At 48.1% G+C, this 24025-nt stretch overlaps 1 protein-coding gene across 14 annotated transcripts in view; it reads left to right on the forward strand.

Annotated features, from left to right (window-relative positions):
- The window catches only part of Mtss1 (MTSS I-BAR domain containing 1), a 139308-nt gene that overhangs the window by 96311 nt on the left and 18972 nt on the right, over nt 1–24025 (forward strand). For 9 of the 14 annotated variants that reach the window (XM_021182752.3, XM_085831659.1, XM_085831657.1 and 6 more), the window contains exons 4-6: nt 11283–11367; nt 12749–12840; nt 13822–13896. In XM_021182752.3, the coding sequence (XP_021038411.1) occupies nt 11283–11367; nt 12749–12840; nt 13822–13896 (252 nt within the window). Of the gene's footprint in view, nt 1–11282; nt 11368–12748; nt 12841–13821; nt 13897–18419; nt 18432–24025 lie in introns of all 14 variants that reach the window. The other 5 variants (XM_085831658.1, XM_021182751.3, XM_021182746.3 and 2 more) reach the window with 1 other exon arrangement.

Raw genomic sequence — 24025 nt, forward strand, 5'->3', positions numbered from 1 at the left:
GCAAGCGGAGCACTGGCGTTCACCCACAGCCTCCGTATTGGCTGATGTGACCAGCTGCCTCAGGCTTTGGTTGACACCATGTCCCTGCCTCACTGGACCTTCAGTACCTAAACCCAATTAAAACCTCCCTCCCTTTAGTTGCATCTGTCAACTATAGATATAACTATAGTCTTTTGATTATAGCAGCAAGAGAAGTCACCACACACCCCTTCCTCCATCTTCCCTCGTTATGTCCAGGCTCCAGAGGCCCCTGAGCTAACCTAATCCTCTGCTCGGTGGGGTGGGATGGGGTGGAGGGGAAGAACAGCCCCACCTCTGCATCTTCTAAAGACCCCCCCCCCCATCCCCCGAAGAAATGAGAGGGGAGAGGCCATGGGGACCAGTGGCTTCCTGTTGAGTATCTATCTTCCTGTGAGCCACTTTGCCATCAGGCAGAATTGGGTACCCCAAGCTTGTTTTCTCTTGACCAGAGTTGTAATTTCACCCATTAGTAGGAGGACACCCCGCTGAGAGCTCCCTGTCTTGTTTGGACTAGGACGCTAAAGCGAGGGTCGTGGCGCTGAGGCAGAAGCCTCGCCCTGGCAGCCAACCCCATGTTTTCTGGATCGCAGCCTGGTAATCAGTCACATTTGCTGGGTTTCTACTCGGAAGCCAGGGCATCTGGTGCACCTGCACACATCTCTAGGGTTCCAGTGTTCCCAGAATGGGCAGGACACATGGACTGATAAAATACTCTGGCCCCTCCCATCCCAGTGTGGTTACGGTCTGGTGGCAAGTCGCCATCGTTGGAGAGCTGGTTAGAAATACTGACCCTCGTGCCCTCGACAGCCTGACTGCTGAGGAATGGCGAGCTTTATGCATCTTGAAGTCTTTAATAATCTGTTCCCTGACTTTAGTGCTAGGGCTGTAAGCCCAGGGGAAGCAGCCTTGTGCTGTTCTTTGCATTTGTACAGACCCGCCCTCCAGCCACCCAAGCCACCAGTTTGTCACCCTTGTCCACATGCAGCCATTACTACCTGATGGTAATTAGCCCAAAACATGAAATTCGGTTGTCACCCGTGATTTTTGTGTGTGTTTAACTTCAATCAGTCCAGGTGAGTAGATTTTTACCTAGATCCTAACCTTTCCCCCCAGGGCTGGGACAGGAAGCAGTAAGGCTCTTTGACAGTGCAGCTGTTGGCAGCCACTCTACACAGCCCTCAGTGGCCATAAATCAGACCCAACTTGTCCCTGGGGGCCAGGCCATGACCTTGACAGAGCAGCAGAGGCCATTATGTTAGTGCGCTTGGTGTGTTTCCTCAGAGCACCAGGCCAGTCCATCCATCCCCCAGTCTCAGAGCTTCTGGCGGCTTCCTAGCCTATAAATGCTGGTGGAGCAATAGCCAGTTTTAAATTGTTCCCTGATAGTTGCCCTCCTCGTTTGCATCCAGTTAGAACAGGTTGCCGAGTGAGATGCAAGAGACAGAAGAGAAAGGAGAGCGAGACTCCTAGGGAAAAAAAAAATCAGCCTCTAAGTGTGCTCCTTGGAGTTCGTGGGGATCAGGGCTTAGGAGACATTTTAAGAACTGAAGGTTGGATTTTTCTACCCTCTATGGTGGATCCATCGTAAACTTCATAAGCTCTAAATCACTGAACAAATACATTTTAAAGGATTTATGTATTCAAGTGCATGCATGTGTGTGTCTGTGCATGTGAATGCAGGTGACCTTGGAGGCCAGAAGATCCCCTGGAGATAGAGTTATAGGCAGTTGGGAGCCACCAGATATGGGTGCTGGGAACTGACCTCAGGTCTGTAAGGTCAGTACTTGTCCTTAAGGCCTGGCAGTCTCTCCAACTCCTTGGTTGTAGTTGTTCTTCCTCTTCCTCCTCCTCCTCCTCTCCTTCCTCCTCTTCTTCCTCATCTTCCTCCTCCTCCTCCTCTTCTTCCTCCTCCTGAGACTGTCACATTGCAAACAGGACACTGCAATTCTAATAAGCTAGGCGAGAGATGACAAGTTTACACACTTTAGCCCAGTACAGAGTGTACAGAGGCCCCTAACAAGCAGTCACTTTTAGCCTGGAGCACGTGAATATCACCCGATGGGTAGGTTTGAGGTTTCAAGGGCTCATGATGTCACGGGGTACGGATATTGGAGCTAGTCACTGATCTTAAACTTCTTCTCAATCACGCATCTTCCAGCTACCTTCTAAATGATCTATCTGATCTTACAGGCCATGAAGGCTGCCCGGGAGATAAGCCTGGAGCTGGCTACTGTCAGCCTCCCCGACAGTTACATTTTGGCAACTGAGAGAATGACATGTGGCCCATCCATCAGGCCACATCTGCTTCGCTGGCCAAGCAGGCAGCCTCCAGTCTCCCTTTCCTGGCTCCAGGAGGAGCCTTTCTCTGTGTCCATATGGCAGAAGCTGACCGTGGCAGTGGGAGCAAATGTGGGGGTGCCTGCTGCACTTCCCGGGAGATGTTCTCAGGGTTTTCCGCTGGGGAGGCAGCCCCGTATCTTGTTTGCTCTTCTGGTTGGCCACAGTGTGAGCGTGTGCGTGACTCCATGCTTACATTGCTGTTCAACAGCAACAAAGAAAGCAGAATATTGGTCTTTGTGGCTGTCAGTACCACGCGTGCCAGAATCTTGTGCCTGTTGGTCCCAAGGCACCAGATGGTGGTGGGACTGTGTGGTTTTGTTTTCCGAAAATTGTGAAGTGGGAGACACTGAAGTAGGGGGCACACCAGTGTTTTCAAGGAATGCCAGGCTGACCATCCCCCATGTGCTGAGTGTACAGTACTGGTGCCCCTAGCCACCAGCTGGCTTCTCCATTCACACTCAGCTGTGTACAGTTGCTGAATAAGGTTTTTTTTTTTTTTTTTAATAAATAAAAAACAGGAAATTCCACAAGTGTGTGTCTTCCTTGAAGATTAACACGGCTCCTTAGGCTTACCATTGTGGCCAAGAGGAAGTAGCAATTCCGGTGTGAGGGGCTGCAGTGGCTTATTTTTGAAAACCTGTTTTAAGTTTTTTTTTTTTTTTTTTTTTTAGTTTTGACCTAAGGAGCCTTTCTCCGTGAATTAAAAGACATAGTCACGTGACTTAGATGCTCATTTCCTTGGCACCAGACCCTGTTTGGTGCAGGAACATTCTAGAGTATTTTCAGGGCTGACCTGGGCATTGGGCATTCTGCAATCAATGACTCACAGATGCCTGCTTCTGCTGAGAGGAGCCTGGCCTACGGTAGAGGACCCGTGTGATAATGTAGAGTACTAGAAGCAGGTTCGTTCTTCCTTTCCCCTCTCCTGCATCAAGGGCACCAGGTGATCCACATTCGCCCAGTTTTGCACCTAGCCATCACAAGGATAAAAGACAAAGCGCAGGTGAATCCCGAAGAAACAGCTTGATACTCGCTTGCTCGTAAAATCACGAGTGGACACTTTGACCTTTAATAAAAATGCTGGTCTCCTGATAGGAAACCAGAGAAGACCCTCTGGAGAACTCGGAGCAGTTTCCCCAAGTATAGAAACCGCCCTGAAGGAGGAAGTCTTCCTCCACACCGGGAGCTGCCCCACAAGCTCAGGCAGGAGTGTGGTGCCGGGGTGGCAGGCAGCTGCTGGGTCTGTTGCTACCCTGTACATTCTGGTCTCAGAGTCACCGTGACAATCCATCACTGTCCATCTGCGGAGAGGAGACGTTTGTTGTCCGACTGGGGGCTGTCTCACTCCCGTAGCACAGTAGTCAGTTAAGGTGCATTCCTGATGCTGTTTTGTGGTCACTCTGGCTTTTGCCGGGGAGAGGGGTCACCTAGCGTGGTTTGGAGGTCATCAGGGGTGCTTTATAGAGCTGCTGGCAGGTGTGCATACCCCCGCTGAGGTCTGTCTGGGCCAAGTAGCCCTCAGAGAGCCATTGTTTGGAAGCCTTTGCTCTCTCTGGTCATTCTCGCCTATTGCCTTTAGATTTTGCTCTGTGTACTCAGTCTGTAGGCAGAGCAGGCCCTCAGCTCGCTGCAGGTGTGAGAATGGAGGTCAGGCTCACTGTCATGTGCCTTTCTCATTTACTCTCATCAAAATGAAAGACACCCACAGGAGATGAGGAGACTGGGGGAAAGAAGGCGACTCCTAGCCTCAGGGTTGAACCTGGGGACTAGTCTTCAAATGGGTTTATGCACATGTGAGTGCGTGAGTGCATGGAGGTGTGCTCAGAGGTGTTTGAGCCCAGGTGAGAGCCGGCCTCCAGCCATTCCCTCAGGTGGCGGGTGGCAGATGGAGGCAGCCACGCCCTCCAGAGAGGCAGCTGATGCACACGAGGTAGCCTCTGTTGTGCAGCACTGCGCAAAGCTTCCGCCAAGGTGACAGGATACCTGAAATGTGGAGTCTTCGGTGGGCTCTGAGAAATGGGCCTGTGTGTGAGAGAGATCAGAGTGTCACAACCTGCCAGGCCATTGCAGAACCTGTGTGTCCCACGATGCTCTCAGCATTCATCTTGGTAGGAGCTTCACTTATCCTTGTTGCTGGGAAGGAAGCTGATGACGTAATCGCCTGGAGCTCTGCAATATAAAAATGAACAGTCAAGGAGATGCAGAGCCGGGGTTCTCGTGTGGCTGGGTGAGGGCCTCTGCCTGCCCTGTCAGAGGGCAGGGCAGAAGGATTAAGGTGGTCTAGAATTGGTTGACCACGACAGCTTTGGATGCTGCCAGACAATCTCGGTGAATGAATGGCTGCCAGGGACTCTTTTTCCAGTGGGCACGGCAGATAATGTGGCCTGAAGGAACGATTCTGACTTCTCATGAACCAACCCCATACTGTCCGTTTCCCTTCCTAGACGCCCAGGTTTTCCAGCTCCTTGGAGAAGAGTAATATCACATGCAGGGGGAGACAGGCTGCTTAGAGATCGGCTGGTGCCTTCTAATGGACATGCAGCAGCCTGACCAGAGCTAATTGCCCTGTCTTCCTCCTCCTGAGGTCTTGGCCCTGCATAATTGGCCCTGGTGTGGCTACGGTTCCTTACTCTCTCTATAAAATACACCATTGCCGCCTTTTGTGCACTTGAGGCTGGGGGCTTTGCTAGTGTGTCTCAGCTTCTCCCACCTGAGTTGCAAGCCCAACAAAGAGTCCCCAAACTCCCAAACCTGTATGTGCCAGTTGTACGACTGTTGTTCAGTAGCTGGCATGCAAGATACAGAAGTCTTGGGAAGATGGTGTAAAGATCAAGATTTGTTTCTTCGACAAGATAAGTGGAGTGTTCAGAAAGATACGATTAAGTCAAGTTCCTTTCCGAAACATTTGCCATCAAAGTCTGCATGAGGTAATGCTTGAAGGGGGATGAGCGGTCCGAGGGCACAGCTCAGCAGCAGAAAGCTTAAAAAGCATACATGAGGGCCAGGGGTTCTATTACACACACACACACACACACACACACACACACACACACATGCGTGCGGGAGAGGCACAGAAAAGGTATAAAAGTTTACATTGCTCCAGATGTTTTGCAAGAAACACAAATTAGAAATTATAGCTGATATTAGGGTGTGAGAGTCTGAATAGCATTGAAACACCATTAGTCAGCATACTGCCTTTTTTTTTTTTTTTTTTTTTTTTAAAGAATACAACTGTCAGCATTTGAATTGAAACAAGGCAGACCCTTGTGGATGCCATCCCACCTAGTGGGAGGGAGGGGCTCTGAAGCACCCCATCCTTCTGTAGTTTATCCTTAGGCTTACTTAGGACATGGTGGGAATTAGTGCAGAGACTGGGGAGCAAGCATTGTGAGGAGTACTGTCCAAATCCTGTGGCCATGGGCTTGCAGATCACCCAAGGACTTGGCGAGGATGGGGACACGTCTAAGAAACTGCCAAACTCCTGGAGGTCGGGGGGGGGGTGGTGGTGGAGGGGGCAGGACATTGTTTTCCTCAATAGGTACATTTTGATTTAGATGAAACAGATTTGGGGAAATCTTTCTGGTGAGGTATGTTGCAAGTGGCCTCCCACTCGGGTTTGCCATCTTTGGGGTATGTGGTAGCCATCCCTTGAGATCTTTTTAAACTTACTGCCAAGGAAGCAAGTCCACCTGTGTGATGGACCTCTGGAGCACGCAGGGCAGGTCCCCATATCCTGCTCCAGCTGGGCTTGTACAATCCCTGTGCAAGACCCTCAGAGACACACATTGGGGCTGACTGTTCCTTGCTAGCTGGTGGCCGTGACTTGGGGTGGCTGGAACCTGTCAAGTGTCTCCTCCCCACCCCCCATTTTGGGCTCTACAGTAGACGTTTTCCAACTTCGAAAGTGAGTCTCTTCTGACTTAGATCCTGCCCACCGTGGACTCCTGTATCCCTTTCATGATTGTTTGGTCTTTTCCCGTATTTTGTTCTGCATTACATCAGCAGTAGAGAATGCTGGCCATGTGCTTTTAAGTCCGTGTTTATTTAATGACAGGTGGATCGTTTGCTTCATTGCAGGATGCGCGTTACCTCTCGCTTCCGGTTCTTTTGCTGCTAATGCTGCTGGCTTCCTGGCTTCCATGGCTTTGGTGGTGACAGATGATGGGAGGGGGACACTTGAGGCTGTCGAGGGGGAGGCGGACGAGTACACCTATCATCTCATGGAGAGACCCAGGGCTCGGTGAACGATCCCCTTAATGCTCAGAGCATAAGAGTGACCGTTTAGAACTGGGGATGCTTATGTACACATGAAAAGCCCTGAGCGACTCCCAGACTGATGGGTTCCCAACATTTGGGAAGTGGATGCAATAAGATGAGGAGTTCAAGGTCACCCTTGATTACTTAGCAAGCTTGAGTCTAGCCTAGGCTACAAAAGATGATGTTTTAAAAGAAAAGATGGGTGGGAGGCTGCTCTAAGCTGTAAACAATAATCCTGTCCAGGGGAGAGAGATTGTGCCCTGCAGAGCTGCCCTGTGCCGAGTCACGCTTCTGGGAGGTTCCCGAGATTATCATTCTCCAGTCCAGCAGGCTCCTAATTAGCCTTCCAACCGCAGGAGCCTCTGGCAGGACAGCCACAACACACAGTAACTTACACTTTGGCCAGAGCAGTTCCTAATTCTATTCCCAGAATCTAGCCTGACAAACCCGCTTTCAGTCTGCGCCTGCCACCTGCCCACACTGCAGGCCCAGGCCTCCTGCCCATACAGCCCCTGCTGTGCTGGGGGATGGAGCCGCCTGCAAATGAGGCAGCTTGGAGGGATGCGACAATGCCACTTGATAGACAACCACCTTCCTAGTGGCCTTAGCCACGTGGGCTACTGTTTGGAGGAAGGAACAGTGGCTCCTGGCCTTTGCCCTCCGGGCTTCCTTCCCACCCTCTGAGAAGAAGTCATAAACAATTTGTATTCTGTCCATGACGCTAAATGCTCCTCTTTGTCCTCAGTGGGGATGTTTGCCACTTGTCATAGCCGGAAGAAGTCTCCTGATAATCAGTCAAACAAAGAAGGGTTTGGGTCTCTGTTCTGTTCGGCTGCTGTGTGGCTTATTAGCAAGCCCAGCTGAGGTGCATTGAAGGCGCCTTCATCCTAGGGTTGCTGTGTGTGTGTGTGTGTGTGTGTGTGTGTGTGTGTGTGTGTGTGTGTGTGTGTGTGTGTGAGAGAGAGAGAGAGAGAGAGAGAGAGAGAGAGAGAGAGAGAGAATTTGTGTTTAAGTACATATGTGTGAGTGTGCCTTGGTCCTGTTGTGGGTGTGGTGGCACGTGCTTTTAATCCCCTCTGAGGACAAGGAGCTCACTGGTCAGCCTCCTGGTTCAGTGAGAGACCTTATGTCAAAAAATTTTTAAAAATAATACAGAAAACAAATTGAGAAAGATATTTAATGCTAGTCTCTTGTGTTCACACACGTATCCCTAAGGAATAAAGGGAAACAAACAAATGAATTGTTGGTCCAGCCTCCAAATAATAAATATTCCCTCATTCAAGAAGTAAGGTCTTGTCCACCCTTGCAGGGTAGCCAGGTGTCTAAGCCAGCCATTTGTGATGCCATAAATACTCCCATTGTCAGGTCGGCCCTCTTCCAGATGTCTCCCCTGACTCTGTAGCTACAGCCAGTTTCCTCCAATTCAAACCTGCTGAGGTCAGGAAAGCATCCGCTGTTGCTAAGCACTTGAACAGAAAGGTCTATTTTTAGGGTGACCCATACCTGCCAGGATCAGCAACACTGGGTTATGGGGTCCACAGGGAATGTCCTCTGCCTCCTGCCCCTGTGCCAGTTACACAGATACTGCTGGTAGGAAGTTTTCTTGATGTCTCTTCATTTCCTGTCCTCTCTGTGGCTCCCTGTGCTGAGGCACAGTGGTGGGCACAGGCGTGAACGTTCAGAAACTTTGTGGAATCGGCCCATAGCTTGATTGCTTCTGTTAGGCACTGAAATAGTAGGACAGAAAAAAACGGAAAAAATGGAGTGCAGGGCCTGGCTGTCAGCACGGCCCTTTCCAGCCCCTCATCCCGCCTCAAGGACACGGAAGTGGCGGTTGGCCCTGAGGAAGAGAGTCACACCACCTGGCTCTCTGCACTCCCGTTCAGCCCCTCGTAGACTTCTAGCCTCAAGAATCAAACTCTCAGAGCCGGCTGAACAAACGCCACCCCCACAGTAGCTGTTAGACGAGGACATCGGGCGTCCTCTGGGCCCCGCCGTCTTTTTGGTTGTTGTCTATCTGAAGTATCACATAGCTGACTACAGCTGAATGCGCATACCCGGACGATTCCTCCCGCTTGAGTGGCATTAACTAATCCTGTAACCTTGGGCAGATTGTTTAAAGCACTTCTCCCATCTCCGAAATGGGCACCGCAGCGTTGTCAACACAACTGAGGATATTGTGAGGACTGACTGATTTAATATGTGAAAAGGACTTAGACGCTCTAAGCAGCACCCAAGTGACACATAATTCTATTTTTAAATAGCTGTATCCTATTTGGTTGGGTGTCTGTGCCCCACGGTTCATTTAACTAGATGATTATTATGGGATTTTTGAGGTGGTAAACATTTCCATCACTGTCCTCCCAGGTAAGGATTCGCCGTTTTTCTTCATTATTTCCTCAGATTAAGTTCTTAGTATACGAGTTGCTGGATCCAGGAGAGGATGCTATTTTTAGGGCATTTCTTGATAGCTGCTGATTTCCCCCCAGGAAAAAGCCTTAGTCTGCCTTCCTTGCAGCGGGGAATAAGCAGGCCAATATCCTGTGTAGCCACGTTATTAACTTTTAATCAAATGAAGGAGCAGGGAAAAAGAGATCTTTTCCCGGGGGATAAAGCGGTCTTCATTCCTCACCTTTGTTCACAAGGAATAAAAGCGCTAAAAACAGGCAGATGGGAAGACAGCTGGAGCATGTGAGAATAGCGCCCTCTCGTGGTAATCCCTGGGAAGGCACAAACACTTTGTAGAATGCCAGGTGTTTTTTGGTTTTTGGTTTGTTTGTTTTTGTCTGTTTTTTTCCCCGGGGGTGTGGTAGGGTGGGGTGGGGGTGGGTGACGGGTTGAATGTATCCGACACTGGATTTGAACTTGCTATATAGTTGAAGAAGACTGAATTTTTGACTCTCTAGCATCTATCTCTTGAGTGTGAGGATTATAGGTGTGTGCTACTATGGTCGTTTCATGGCGCCCAAATGCGTCATAACATGCTAGGCAAGCACTTTCCTGACCGGCCTCCATCCTCAGCAACCCAAGGCACCAGTTAGATGCCAGACCAGCCTTGGGATCACATTTGGGTGTTTTTTTTGCTGCAGCTTTTACAGCAACGGTTAGCAGGAAAGTGTGAGTTTTATTCTTCTGGGGAAATCTGGAGGTAATTTTCAGTACTCAAGTCTGAGTATTGGATGGGGGGGTCCTGCTACTGACCCTGTGTGGGCCCAGACCTACATGTTGCTGACTGAATGGACTGGGTGAGCTCCCTGAAAATGTAGCCTCGTGTGTGTGTGTGTGTGTGTGTGTGTGTGTGTGTGTGTGAGAGAGAGAGAGAGAGAGAGAGAGAGAGAGAGAGAGAGAGAGAGAGAAAACAGTGTCTCACTATGTCTTCCTGGCAAGTTCAGAGCTTGCTGTGTAGACCAGGCTGGCCTACAGCTCACAGGATCTGCTGCCTTCTGCCTCCCAAGTGGAAATGCTACCCATTCATTCATTCATTCATGCATGCATTCATTCAGATTTGGTTAGCCCCAGCTGGCTTTGAACTCACAGTGGCTGTGGTGGCTTTGAACCCCTTGCCTCTGCCTCCCAGGCTCTGTGAGTGAATGACTTGTGCCGCCGCCGTGCTCAGCTGAACTACTACTACTTAGTAGTCACTAATTTACCGTCATTTGCTCGTCTCGAGCTCAGAGCTTGCAGAATAAAATGGAAACCGAGGGGGGCTGAACCAACAGACAAACATTTCTGTAGAGAGGATAGAACAGCATGTAACACGTGTCATGTCATGGGTGTACACATGTAACGTCATGGATTTTCATAAGAGTGATTTCCCCTCCCTGGTGATTTGGTTAATCCTGTCCTAAGTTCCTGTGGCTTTCTGTTGTTGGTCAGAGAATAGTGTTTTATTTGACACTTACCCAGTTTCACAAGCTTTGCCTGTGTGTTTTCCTAACATCATTTGACTGTGCCTTCCAGGGTCCTTATGCAATTCTGATCTGAGGTTATAATCCATTCTCCACACATCCCAATAGATTCTGATTCAAGAATTTTTCCAGAAGCGGGGAGGGACAGAAGGCCTTAAAAACTAATCTTGGGAAGGGTGCCCGATGGGAAGGCATGCCGAGAATCTTGGGAAAATTAAAACATGCCTTAGCTCCCTCCCACACGTGTGGAACTCTAAGATCTTGGTCACCAGTGTCCAATGAGAAAATATACCATGACTTTATACTACCCTATAATTGCACTGACCCTGAAATAATGAACCAGAGTCCTTAGCTCTTCCAAAATAGCTTTGAGGGTCGTTTGGGCAGATGGGGTGGGGTGGGGTCAGGGATTTTTGGTTCTTTCGTGAACAATAATTGTGCGTATGTGCGTGCATGCGTGTGCGTTAGACAACAGTCTCCAGGAGTCCTTTCCCTCCACCATGTGTTGAATTCAGGCCACTGGCCTTGATTTCTGACTCACAACCAAAAGTACAAAATGAACGGAGACTCTCAGAATAGGAAACATTACATAGGACTGTAGTAAATATACCACATGACATAGATTTACACATGTGTGTTTGTATATGCACACATGTGCAACGAGAAGTTCTGAAGGCAGCATCTCAGGTTGGCGACGTTATGAAGGTGTGTTTGGTCTTGGACTCCTGCTCATCCGGGCCTCCTTTGCTTTTCCAGGTGGTACCCGGGAGATCGGCTCAGCGCTCACCAGAATGTGCATGCGGCACCGGAGCATCGAGGCCAAGCTGAGGCAGTTCTCCAGGTGACGAGCATTTCCTGCCCTGTCCCAGAGGGTTAGGCTAGGAACGCGGTGATGTGGCATGCTCCCCTTTACAGCACCAGTCTCCCAGTAGTGTTTAAGCCCTTACAACCCATTCTTTCCCCTGCTGCTCAGTCAGCTGCTGTGTGCTAGGGATGGCTCCAGTACTGGGTCTCAGTGAAGAACTATTAGTCCAGCCCCTGCCCTCAGGAGCCTGCCCTTGCCTTCAGATTCCTCATCTGCCTGCCCTTGCCTTCAGATTCCTCACCTGCCCCTCCCGGGTCTCCTTACTGCCCACCAGTCATGGAGATTTACACACTGCTGAGGCTCCCTTCTCACAGGAGCCTCTGGAAGGAATGAGATCCGCTTTCCCCACTGCCCTGTCCCCCAGGCTAATTACAGAGCCCCCAAGAGGGAGTGGTACCTCAGAGCCCTCTTCCAGCTTTTAGGCCCCCAGAATACAGCGGAATGGCAAGAGCTGGCTCCGTGACTTGGAGTCAGATGGCCCTCGTGTCCCAAGCAGATCAGCATAATTGTTCCGCCATTCTCTCTTGGAGGGGCTGCCCAGCGTACACGGGTGCACCCAGATAACACCTCCCTGCCATCAGTTAGAAGCTGGCACTTGCAGCTTGAGACTGTTCCTGGTCTCTTCCAGTTACTTCGTCTTTATAACTTCAGGTCCAGAGTGCCCGGCAGCACCCTGGAGTCTTTAAAAAAGATATTAATGTTTTCCCTACTCTCTGAATTTTAGAAGACAAAAGTTAAGCTCCTACGTGTCTGTCTCTTGGTGGTTTCTATTGCGCGGCGTGAGGGGTGACCCCAGCTTCCTGTAACCTGGCTTTTAATGTGGGCTGGAAGACAGCAGAGTAGATAAGGGGCGAGGCCACTCTAGCTTGGCACGCTTATGTTGTTTCTGAGTGGTGGTATTTTATTTTTTAAGTTTGAGACAGGGTCTCAGTAGATAATCTCTGGCTGGCTTAGAACTCACTGTGTGGACCAGGTTGGCCTGGACTTCACAGAGATCCATCTGCCTATGTTTTCCCAGTTTCTAGGATTAATGGTATATACAGCCAGCTTATATTTATAGCTTTCTACTAGTCATTAAAAGTATCCTGAGAGCCAGGCCATTCATTCAGAGGCTGGCACTTCTGAGTCAGTGGCGGTTCCTTATGATACTGTTACTTCTGTCAAGGAAATGGTTTAAGTATGACTTGACCGATAAGTGTAAATCCTTTGGGACGTCTTGCCGGGTGATCCAGGCTGGCCTTGAACTGTAGACCCTTCTGTTTTATCCCTGAAGTGCCGGAATTGGTGGAGTGTGTATCTGGAGAACAAGAAGGAAGGACCTGTTTAATCTCTCCTGTTCTTTATCTTTTGGCAAAAGTGCTTTGATCGATTGCCTGATAAACCCACTGCAAGAACAAATGGAGGAATGGAAGAAAGTGGCCAACCAGTTGGACAAGGATCACGCAAAAGGTACAGTACAGGCCCTGGAGCACGGTGGCTGTGAGTGTTGCTGGGGCAGGTGCCACAGGCCTGGCAGTCACGACTGCCTAATTCCTATTATCCCTGCGTGGCTCCAAGTCCACGAATCCACCTTGACTTTGGATGCTTAGTTGATGAGAGACTCTAGCGGACACACATTCCCTCGTGCGAGGAGCCAGGTTCCTGGAGAACTTCAGCGAGCTTCCATGGAGCATTTTGATGAAAGAATGTTGTAAAATAAGAAAGGCTGTATGCACCGAGGAGTTGCAGTTGTGAGACGCCATGTTGCTTGCCCTCTTCTGAGGTTCACCACACGTGCTCAGCCATGGTTTCATTTGTTATCTACACATGGAGAAAGAATTGATAGTTCACGTTTAATTAGTTCAGTAAATACACAGCAATGCTAACTACGAAGGGGATGTGAAAGCGATATGTAGAGCTTGTTTAGGAGCCATTTTTTTTTTCTGAGCCCTATCACAGGGAGAGAGCAGCGAAGGCTTCTACTTGACCTGTGCTCTGTACATAAGACAGAATCCCTTGATGCACACTCAGTACTCATACACTTCTGTCCTTCCCAATGGATGGAATTGGGCTCTAGGCAAACTCGTCTTCTTGCCTTGGTTTGTCTATGCCGCCAGTAAACGCATCTCAGGATCCCCAGTGCTTTGGGGAAGCAGGTAACACTGGCAAGATGATCTTCCCAGAACTCTAATGGATATGGTGTGATTTTTTTTTTTTTTTAAATTAAAACAATCCCCAATGGCATATTTTCTTGGTGTCGGCAGAACAGGGCAAAGCTTCGGTGTGTTTAGCTGTCTGTCATGTAAACAGCTCCTTTGTCGTGAAATGTCACCGTGACTTTTATCATGTGTGTATATGCAGCAGGCTGTTGGCAGGGTGTCTGAGAGTATGCTTTCTAGGATAAAGATTGAGCAGGGTGGAAAAATTATTTATTATTCTGCTTTCTCTTAGAATATAAGAAAGCTCGCCAAGAGATAAAAAAGAAGTCCTCTGACACACTGAAGCTGCAGAAGAAGGCAAAAAAAGGTAACGGAAGGGTCTGCGTCAGTGTCGTGACTCGGAGAGTAAGCGCAAGTGTGCAGATGTGTGACGTCTCTGAACCCGGAGCTGTGTGCTCCCTGGGCCTTAGATAACGAGGACCTGGAGGAAGGATGGGAGCAAGCCCCACCTACCTGGACTTGACCTCTTTTTTTAAAGAGTACTTTATTATTTTATGTGTATTGGCGACTTGCCTTCAATGTACATCTGTGCACCATGTGTATACATGGTATCCATGGAGACCAGAAGAATGCATTAGAACCCCCCCCCCCCCCCCCCAGAACTGCAGTTATAGACTGCAGTAAGCTGCAGTAAGCTGCCATGTCAGTGCTGGGAATTGAACCCAGCACCTCTGGGAGAGCAGCCAGTGCGCCTAACTGCTGAGCCATCTCCAGTTGCTGCACTTAAGTTCTTAAAGTGCAGGACCTGGATGAGTGTTAAGCCCTTGGTTAAATCTTTGTCTTTACCCCACATCTGTCTTCAAAACCAGGCAGGCTCTCACATACTGTACTCTATAATAATAATAATAGAGAAAGTTCATGGAAGCCCTGGGATGGTGCAGAGGAGTCGTTATGCAGATTCTCTATCGTCACTGTCAGGAAATGATGTCCTCCTCTTCCCCTGTCTTACAGCCTGTAGTCTCTGACATCCAGTCTCCTGAGTGTGTGAGCAGTGACTGGGGTGGAGCCTAGAGGCTTAGTCTTTGCCACCTAGGGTATTTTTTAATGTGTTCATGAGGATAGCATGCAAGGATTCACCACCAAAGATTGATACACCAGTCCTGTGGAAGCCGTCTCCTCCCTACCCCTGTCTCTAGTTCCTCGTGACAAGCCAAAGAATTTGTCTCATTCAGGAGCCATCTTTGCCTCTCCAGATTGGATGGGGCTTAAAGAGAAAAGGGCTAGCTGCGTCTACCTACATTGCAAGCGTTAGTAACATTTCCTGGAGTCTGAGAATACAGGGAAATCTCCTTTGAGTAGAAGAAAGCAGCAATTCTTGTTAGCTTTTAGAAAATATATATTTATTTTATGTATATTGATGTTTTGACTGCATGGATGCGTGTGTGCAGGCATTGAGTCCCCAGGAACAGGAATTACAGGCAGTTGTGAGCCACCATGTGGGTGCTAGGGATTGAACCCTGGTCCTCTGGAAGAGCAGTCAGTGCTCTTAACCATTGAGCCAGCTCTCCAGCCCGCCCCCTTTAATTTGTTGTATCTCAACTGATAAAACGGGGTTTTTCTGACAGGCTGCTCTATGAGCAGGTGATAATGAGCTTAAGGGTTGTTCAAAGCAACTTTTGTAGGGAGAGAACCCCAGCCCCCCAATTTGCCCCGCCCTCAACAAGCAGTGATTGTTTGGAATGAAAAGCAAACCCACTTCAAGAGGTAAGACAGTGGAGAATAATGGAGGCTGCAGACAAAGCTTTGTAGACGTTGACTTAAAAAACAAAACAAAACAAAAAAAACTGGCCTCTTCCCTTCAATTCTCAAAAATACCCTATGCTGTTTCAAGGTGAATACAGTAGCGTTTTCAGAGACACGAATATCTTCTGCCCTTCTTGGCTGCTGTAGTCTCTCTGGGGTATGTGTTGAGGGGCTTGTGTGTCTCTACTTCACGTTCTCTCTCACGAGGGCACCTGGGAGCTCGCATCTGACAAGTAATAGGGCTTAGAGCCTGTATTATCTTCATGGGTCTACAATAGTCCATCACTCTGAGGCCCCCTGGAAGCGCAGACTGTCCACCTGGTTGACATCTGGGCAGCTCTGAAAGAGGAATGATAACCAGCTTGAGGCTGTCTAGGTGCGATTCTTAGGCTTAGAGAAGGTTTGGGGGCCTATTGAAAAGGATACAAGAGAAACTAGCTGATTCCCCTCATCTCTTTATAGAGTTCCCTTGTCAGAGGCCTCAAGTCCCTGGATATAGAGACCATCCATTTTATCTAAGCCCTACATTGAGGTGAGAGGGTTTCTCCTGCCTCTCAAAGTCCCTGGCACTGTCCAATTAGCAGCATTTGGACCTCAGGGTGCAGCCTGATAGCTTGGTCACAGTGTTCCATTAAAGGAAGCTGTGGCAATTAGACCTGCCTGGTTGCTGGTGCAGGCTGCCTAGACACTAATGAGCTGCACATCCAGGCTACAGAGGATGACTCGAGACTCAGGATGCTGGATGCACCAAACATGAAATGCGCCCGGCCTTGGGGCTTGGGAATAATTGGCGTCGGATGGTGAGGTTTCTTGGGGCATTTGGGCCTGAGGCTGAGAGCTAGGGCTGTGATCCTGGGGTTCTGAAGGACTGCCTTTAAAGTCCTACCCATGCCCTCTTTCTAGATCCTGTGCTGGGATCCTCAGTTGGTCCAGCCGCTGGCAGCATTCTGGGTGATCTAGTTACAGGGACAATCAAAACACAAGTTTGATTTCTTTGTCATTTTCCCCCCTAACGCACCTAAGTGTGTTTTTAGATGTACTGTTGTATAATTGGGGTAGTGCAGCCTTCCAGAAGGCTTAGGGTCATCACTAAAAGTCAGGATCTCGGGGTGCTCACCTAGCAGGTGACTGACCAGAGACCGTGGTGGAAGAGCCATTGTTTAAGGGAAATCTGAGAGTTACTTGGGATTCTGCTGAGATGGAATTTCCCATTCTGATAGAAAACTTGGTTGAGTTGAGACTGCCCACATATTTCAAGTGACATGCTGCCTGACTCTGTGTGTGAGCTATTAGTGAGCTGAGGCAGACGGATGTCACATGGGTCTATGTGCCCCGTGAGATCCCAGCCTGACTCACGCAGCCAGGGTCCCTTTGGGGGCTCTCGGGTGCTGACAGGCAGCTTTCTGTTGCCTGTTTTTCAGAGATGGATCTGCGATCTGGTCATTCGTCTCACGTTCCAATAGAAGAATTCAAACGCCTTTGTGCAGATCAGCCTGGCGCTAGCTAGCTGTCTTTGGCAGAGGCAGACACTTCTGTGTGTGTGGCTTGTAAACAACTTAACTTCTTCCTCTGCAGACATAATCGTTTACCACATTGTTTTACAAATTCAACTCTCTCTTTACTGTTGAGCTTGGTGATTAGTAATCTAAAAGTATGCCAGTATTTCTGTCGCAAACACTCTAAGTGGTCCGTCTCCTGTTAGGTTTATATTCCAGCATCGTTTTACATGGGCCCAGGATCCACTCCATCTGTGGATAAGTGTACCAAGCTTTCTCATTCTTCAAGGCAAGCCTGTTATGTGCTCACAAAGCTAGGAGTCAGAGACCAGACAGAGGTGGCTGGACCCTCGCCTCAGAGAAGTTCTGATCTAAGTGCTGGGTCAAGGGCAAAGGGCAGAGCCAGCATTCATAAAAAGTAGAGGAGACTAGGCCAGAGGCAGCTGGAGAGGTGATGTGGAGCTAGGCCAGGGGGCTTGACCTCCGAGTGGCGTTACTGGGACATACTTCTTGCTCAAGTCTTTGGGATCCCAGCTGTGAAGTAACAGGATCAGAAACGGGGTGCTTTAAGCTTCTGACATGTTACTGTGCGAAGCCAGTATCCTTAACTTCTCATGACTAGCTTTCATACATTATCATTGTTTATATGTTTGTGCATCTGTGTGTGTTTGTGTGTGTGTGTTTGTTTGTGTGGTTCTGAGTCAAACCTACACGCAGGCAGGTTTTTGGCAGCTTAGCTATATCCACACTTTTTTTTTTTTTAATTTAAAAGGTAAATTAAATAAAAAAAATTAGAAATAAGTTTGAGAATGTAGCTCAGTAGGAGAGCAGTTAGTTAGCTAGTATACACAAGGCCCTGGGTCCAGTCCTCAGCACTGTAAACAGTAAAAGTAAAATGAAAGACTGAGTTATGGTGAGTCCAGAAGTTTCTATCTGAAACCACTAAAGGGTCGTCAGAAACTTATCTTGGGGAAGGGGGAAAAAAGGGCTGAAATGCTGCTGCCAGCTCTTTAAATTGGCGAGTTTTGTGTGTGTGTGTGTGTGTGTGTGTTCAGTTGTATCAGCAAAACCAAGATTATAAATGGTGAGGAGCAAGTTGGGTGCGCATAGAGTTCCACATCAGTAGGATGTTTGCTATTATTAAATTAAGAATTTAGGCTTCTTAATTTTTTTATTGCCTTTTATCCCACTGTGATGTTAGAACTCTAGAGATCCCTCCACCCCCAAGTTAGAACAAATCGTACTGGAAAGGTTTTCTTGCTCTAAGGCACCTGCCTAAATGGCTTCTTCTGGGCTCGTGTTGTTCCCTCTTTAGCAAACCCTTATCCTCTAGTGGTGGACATTACCAAGTACAAAGGCGAGGAGGAATGACCGAGAAGGAAGTAGTATTGGACGGGCAGGAAGTGGGAGCGTGGAGGTGGACCTTCTCGTGGATGTGGGCTTAGCACTGGAACATAAGCCAGCCAGCCAGCCAGCGGCTGTCACACAGGAGCAAAAGGCAGGTACAGCCCAGATAACAGTTTGACTTTGTTTTCCTTTCTGTGACAAATGTGTATCCTGCACTTCCTCACCGTGCGCCCGCCCTTGCCAGTGGACGCTCAGGGTAAGTGTACACCCCAAATCTCCAGGGGCTGGGTACTGTGGCCTCTTTACCGTGGGCTCTTCGCTGTTTGTTGTTCAGACCTATGCTAGCAATCCACATTTTCCTGCTGGCTCAGAACAATCACTTGTGCCTGCTTACTTTTCCACAACTTTAAGGAAATTGTGTGTGTGTGTCTGTGTCTGTGTGTCTGTGTGTGTGTGTGTGTGTGTGTCTGTGTGTGTGTCTGTGTCTGTGTCTGTGTTGTGTGCATGTATACTTTAATCATTTTCTTGCTCAGGCAATTGGCCACTGACACTGTCTGCACCACATTCTGTGAGGTGATGTGTGTTCATAAGTCAGTATTAGGTTCTCAGAAAAAGGAACTAACACGTGCTTTAAATGCACGCTTGCACAGGAAGTCAGTATATTTCTGTATCTATGCATACATACCTGAGTAGATACAAACATACTTGTTGATTCCATATGTAAAACAAACGTGACACTAAATACCACCGCAGGTGGATTCTTAAGTCAGATTTGGTATCATTAAGCTTCTGTCTTTGTCTGCACACACACTATGGCTCTTGTTAAAACCAGTCATCTCAACAGCAAGAACAAAAGCAGAAGTATTTTCTTGCTTTGGCAGTTAGCGAAGTGCTTCTTTCTAAGCCTCCATATCTTTAAGTTCAATTCTCAAAGTGATTGTCTTGGTCGAACGTGAGCCTTACCGTGGGTGATCCTAAGACTTAACTGCCAGTCGCTTTGGGTTCCATCTTGGAAACACGCCCTGTCCTTGTGGCTCTCTTGCCGGGCATCCTACTGTTCTCTGAGCTCCCAAGATTCTGTCATCGACAATCTCCATCCTCGGGGGCCTCCTTTGACAGGTGGGCCTTGATGGCTGGCTCTTGTTGAGGACACTGTCTTGCCTCTGTTACCTTATGGGATGGTTGGGTCAGTCATTTCCTAATTGAAAAAGAGATAACCCCTCCCTGGCCTCAGTCTTACGACTTTGAAATCATACAGTAAACAGATTTTTAGTTAGCCTTTGGAAAGAAGAAAGGCGTGGCACAGCCAAATTTTTGGTTTATAATAAAAATGTATGTACTGTAGTTATCATTTTAGATTATCTCTCGGTAGCTTTAATATTCACGGTGCTGTGCAGCCAACCCCACTATCTAACTTCAGGACAGTCTTATCCGTCCCACAGACACCTCATGCCTTTTCATTGTCACCTCTCCGCCACCCATCTCTGCCTTCCCAGTTCCCGACATGCACTCTCCTGCTTTTAGACTTTGGGGTCACCGCTTCTGGGTATTTCCCGTAAACTGAATCATAGCTATGGATCTCTTGATTGGCCATCAAGGTGTGATCAGTGCATGGGGCAAACTGCATTTTATTTGTTCAAATTGATAGAAGGTAAGTTTGGGATGAATGAAAACCGCACGCCCTTCTGGCTTTGTGTTCTCAGATTCTGCTGGCGTAGTTGGGGGACATTCTCTGCAGCCCTGTTCGTCCCCTATCTTGTGCAGGCAGGTCCCTAGGCAAAGCCACAGAGCTGTGTGTATCAGTCACAGTGTCTGTGGGGATAGAGACAAGGAAGATCGAATGACTTCTGAATGGGGCACTTAACCCACAGAGAAACACTATGCCTGGGGCAGATGAGCAGCCTAGGTGAAGGGGATAAAGGGGGTGGGGTTGGTAAGAGAGTAGACACAAGGCCTCTGGGTTGTCTCCTCCTAGCTTCTCAATACATTCACACGCCAAGACACTTCCGAGGGTTTGTGGAGGTTTGGGGAAACTCGGGATTGAGCATTGTTGGCTGAAGTTATCTTCCAGCCTCTCCTTTCTGAGGTCAGGGTTAGAGCTGAGTGCTCCAGGCTTCTAAGGCAGTAGCTGCATTGTCTGGCAGTCAGCCCCTCAGTCTGAGTTTACGCCCTCCTTCCCACACCCCATTCCCCACCTCACCTGCCATTCAGGAAACTCCAAGGGTGTCCGAAGCTCCGTGCTAGGAACTGCCGTGAATACCAAGTTGAGTATGTGTTAGTCTCTAAGAAACCGCAGCGATGAAACATCCTACAGACTGATCTCAGTGGTCCAGTTCGCTGGGGAGGAGGTGTCTGTGTGTGTGGAGAAGGAATTGTCTGGGCTTTCGGGAAGACGGAGCAGCATGGAGCAAGCCCGTGACGGTGGAACTGAGGAGGAGGATGGGTGGGTGGGTGAGCTGTGAGTGCTCACAAGGATGAGGTGGTCGGGCGGGCACAGGGGAGTCTGGAGCTGAAAGCTGGGCTCAGTGCACGTTCCCTTGCTATTCCTTTATACCTAATGGGTGTCTGGTAGGTATCAACCACTATGGCCTAGCTATGCTGTTCTGGGGTGGGTGGCATGGTGGTGCACACTTGTGTTTGCAGCACTTGGGAGGTGGGGTGGATGGATCAGGAGTTAAGATAGCTGGCCAGTTGGTGCCCTATGACATAACTACAGATTAAAAAGGAGAAAAGCAACCATTAGTCTTAGATGACCCAGAAGCCTTCAGTATGAAGACTCAGAAAGAGATAGTTTAGCTACTGTCTTATTACATAGAAGGGTTTGATCTGATGACTGCTAGATTCTGTTGTGGGCCCTCCATATAGCATCCCTTCTTGTTTTTAGGCACGTTTTCTTTGGGCAGTCATCAAACATGTTACGAGCATTGGGTTTAGATGGTGACTTTGTGTGGGATGGTAAGGATGGATTTCTTTTGAAATGTAAGTTCCCATTGTCACCTTGTATGTTCAGTTCAATATTTGTGTCTTCTGTGACATCATTTGTGCCCCACGTGCCAGTGTTTATATCCTGTATTTTATTGCTGCCGGTTCTTAGATGTACCAGGATTTTTCTGGACCACTGCAAGAGAGGAAAAGGACCGTCTGAGGCCATTGTGGGCTGTGAGCTGAGGTCTGATTTGTGAGGGGTAGAAATGTGGGGGGTAGGGACCAGGGTCAGTGTTGATGTGTGTCGGGGTGGAAGGAAAGTATTTTTGGTAGGATTCTGGTGGCTTCTTCAGCATCGGTCTCAGAAAAAAGAAAGGCTCTTGGCCATTTCCCCAGCAACTCATTTGGCTTGGGTTATTCTTCAAGGCCTCTTATAAATCCTGTGTCTGTTGTCAGCTGCAGCGTGAGGCGTAGGAAGTACCAGGTAACCCATCACCAGCTAGCTTTTGATCTAGCTGCTTTGTTGAAGAACTGTGGATCTGTGGTCAGAAGACAGACAGACAGACAGCCCTGCCATGTTGTTGGTAGCTCAGCACTGGTAGTTCCAGTCCTGTGTAAGACACTTTGTTTCATTTTCCCCTTGGAAAAGCTACTAATCCCTGTCATCCGTGTTTACTAAAGAAGGGGAATACATTGTAAATGTTGGTATTTCCATAAAGCTTTGTAAATTCTCCCTGCTTCATCAGAATCTCAGTGTCTGAGCCTTCCTCCTTTGGCCCATGATGTGCCTTCCGCTTATTAGAGTGTGCTAGCCCAGGAGTGTTTTCTGCAGAAAGTAGTCGTGATTTCCCACAGAGGACTCCTAGGGGGTTTCTGAGGAGTGTTCAGAATTCCCTTGTGTGAGTAAAATCAAGACCTGGAAACTGGAGGAGGTCGGGGCTCTGAGCAGGGAGGGTGTGTGTGTGTGTGTGTGTGTGTGTGTGTCGGGGCTTTCGGAAAAGGCCGACTGCAGTTAGTCCTTTGTTCAGGAGTTTCGTCTGGAAAGCCATCTGACACATTGGAGCTCTCCAGTTTGGCTGCTGCTTGGTCCTAGAATTTCCTGGCTCTTAGGCCATCTATGGTGGAGCTACTTGAGTAAACTGAATGAAGTTGTTATGTCGGCATCTCATTCCTTTGGAGGTATTTTGACCGGAGGCTTCCAGGCAAGTGTACAAAATGAGACACTACAACTGGCAAAACCATGCAGTTTCTGCCCTTGGTGGGGTTCTGCGGCCAGCAGAGTAGACTGAGCTCAAGACAATAAATAACTAAGGGAAGGTAAGACAGGAAACTGACGGAGAGCGCCACGGTGAGGGACAAGGATCAAGAACTTCTGAGGTAAAAAAGAACCCATGGGGACAGTGCCTGGAGACTGGAGAGAGTTATCTAGGGATACAGAGAGAACCCCTGCTAAGCAGATGAGGAAGGGGAAGTCTGCCCAGCTCTGGGAGATGTCAGGAAAGAGTGTCAGGAGAAGGCCGAGCCTCTGAGCGGATGGACAGAAGTGACCCTTTCCAGCCTTGCAAAGACCAGCTTTGTTTAGGATCTGGGACATTTGGTGTTGGGCTTTTCTTGAGAACAGCCGGAGCTACTGAGAAAAAGTGGTGGTATCTGCCTCAGGAAAGGCAGCTCAGGCTGTTCTGGGTGGGGCCGGCTCCAGGGGCACTGGAGAGACTACAGAAGCTGTTGCAGCTGTCTATGTCAGAGATCTTGGTGGCTCAGCCAGGGTTGGGGTAGCAGGAGTGAGACAAGGGGATGGAGTTTGGGTGGGAGAGAGAGTGGGCAGTGCCTTGGGGCCAGAGAGGTGACATGGCAGTTGAGAGGACTTACATCCAATTCCCAGCACCCACGTGGCAGCTCACAGCCTTCTGTGACTCCAGCTCCAGGATTTCCAGTGTCCTCTTCTGGCCTCTGCAGGCACTGCATGCAAATGGGGCACAGACAGACATGTGGACAGAACACTCACACACATAATAACTCACCCCCCATGAATGCTGTATATCTATATCTCTATCCAAATGTTTTATATATCATATAAAGTATGTTTTATATATAAATGTTTAATATATATATACATATGCATGTATATATATATAAATGTTTAATATATATATACACATATGTATGTATACATACATACACTCTCTCTCACACACACATATATATGTATATATATGTATGTGTGTGTATATATATATATATATATATATATATATATACTGTATGTGTAAAATAAATTTAATTGCATAGTATGTTAGAGAATTTAAAAAATAATCATTGTGCTTTGGTTTGATATATCCTAAAAAGAAAAAAATTTCCACTATAACCATAATTAGAGCAATCTTTACAGCTTATACTTATTTTAGAATGCTGTAATTTTAAAGCCCTCTAATTAACATAATATCATATTTAAAATAAGTTCACTATAATCACAGAGTTATACATATATAAAACCAATTTGATCATACACTCATTTTGCTTTCTTATTATTTTTAAAGCATTTATTTTGTCCATTTTTTGTTTTTGAGACAGTGTCTTAGTCTATAACCCAGTGTATTAGTCAGGGTTCTCTAGAGTCACAGAACTTACGAATACCTCTATATATTTAGGGAATTTACTGTAACAACTTACAGTCTGCAGTCCAACAATGGATAGCTATGAATGGGAAATTCAAGAATATAGTAGTTGCTCTGTCCCAGGCTGGCCTTGAACTCAGGGACCTGCTTGCCTCAGTCTCCTGAGATTAAAGGCGTGTACTACCTTGCCTAGGTCTAAGCTTTTCATGGCCACTATGCCTCAAGATGTGGATCAAAACCCTGTGTCATCCCATGTTAAGATATCCAGGTCAGAAGCCTAGGTCTTCCAGCCTCAAGGTCTGGATCTCAG

Source organism: Mus caroli, unplaced genomic scaffold, assembly GCF_978045245.1.
Source record: "Mus caroli unplaced genomic scaffold, Mus_caroli_1 scaffold_16, whole genome shotgun sequence".
Lineage (NCBI taxonomy): Eukaryota > Metazoa > Chordata > Mammalia > Rodentia > Muridae > Mus > Mus caroli.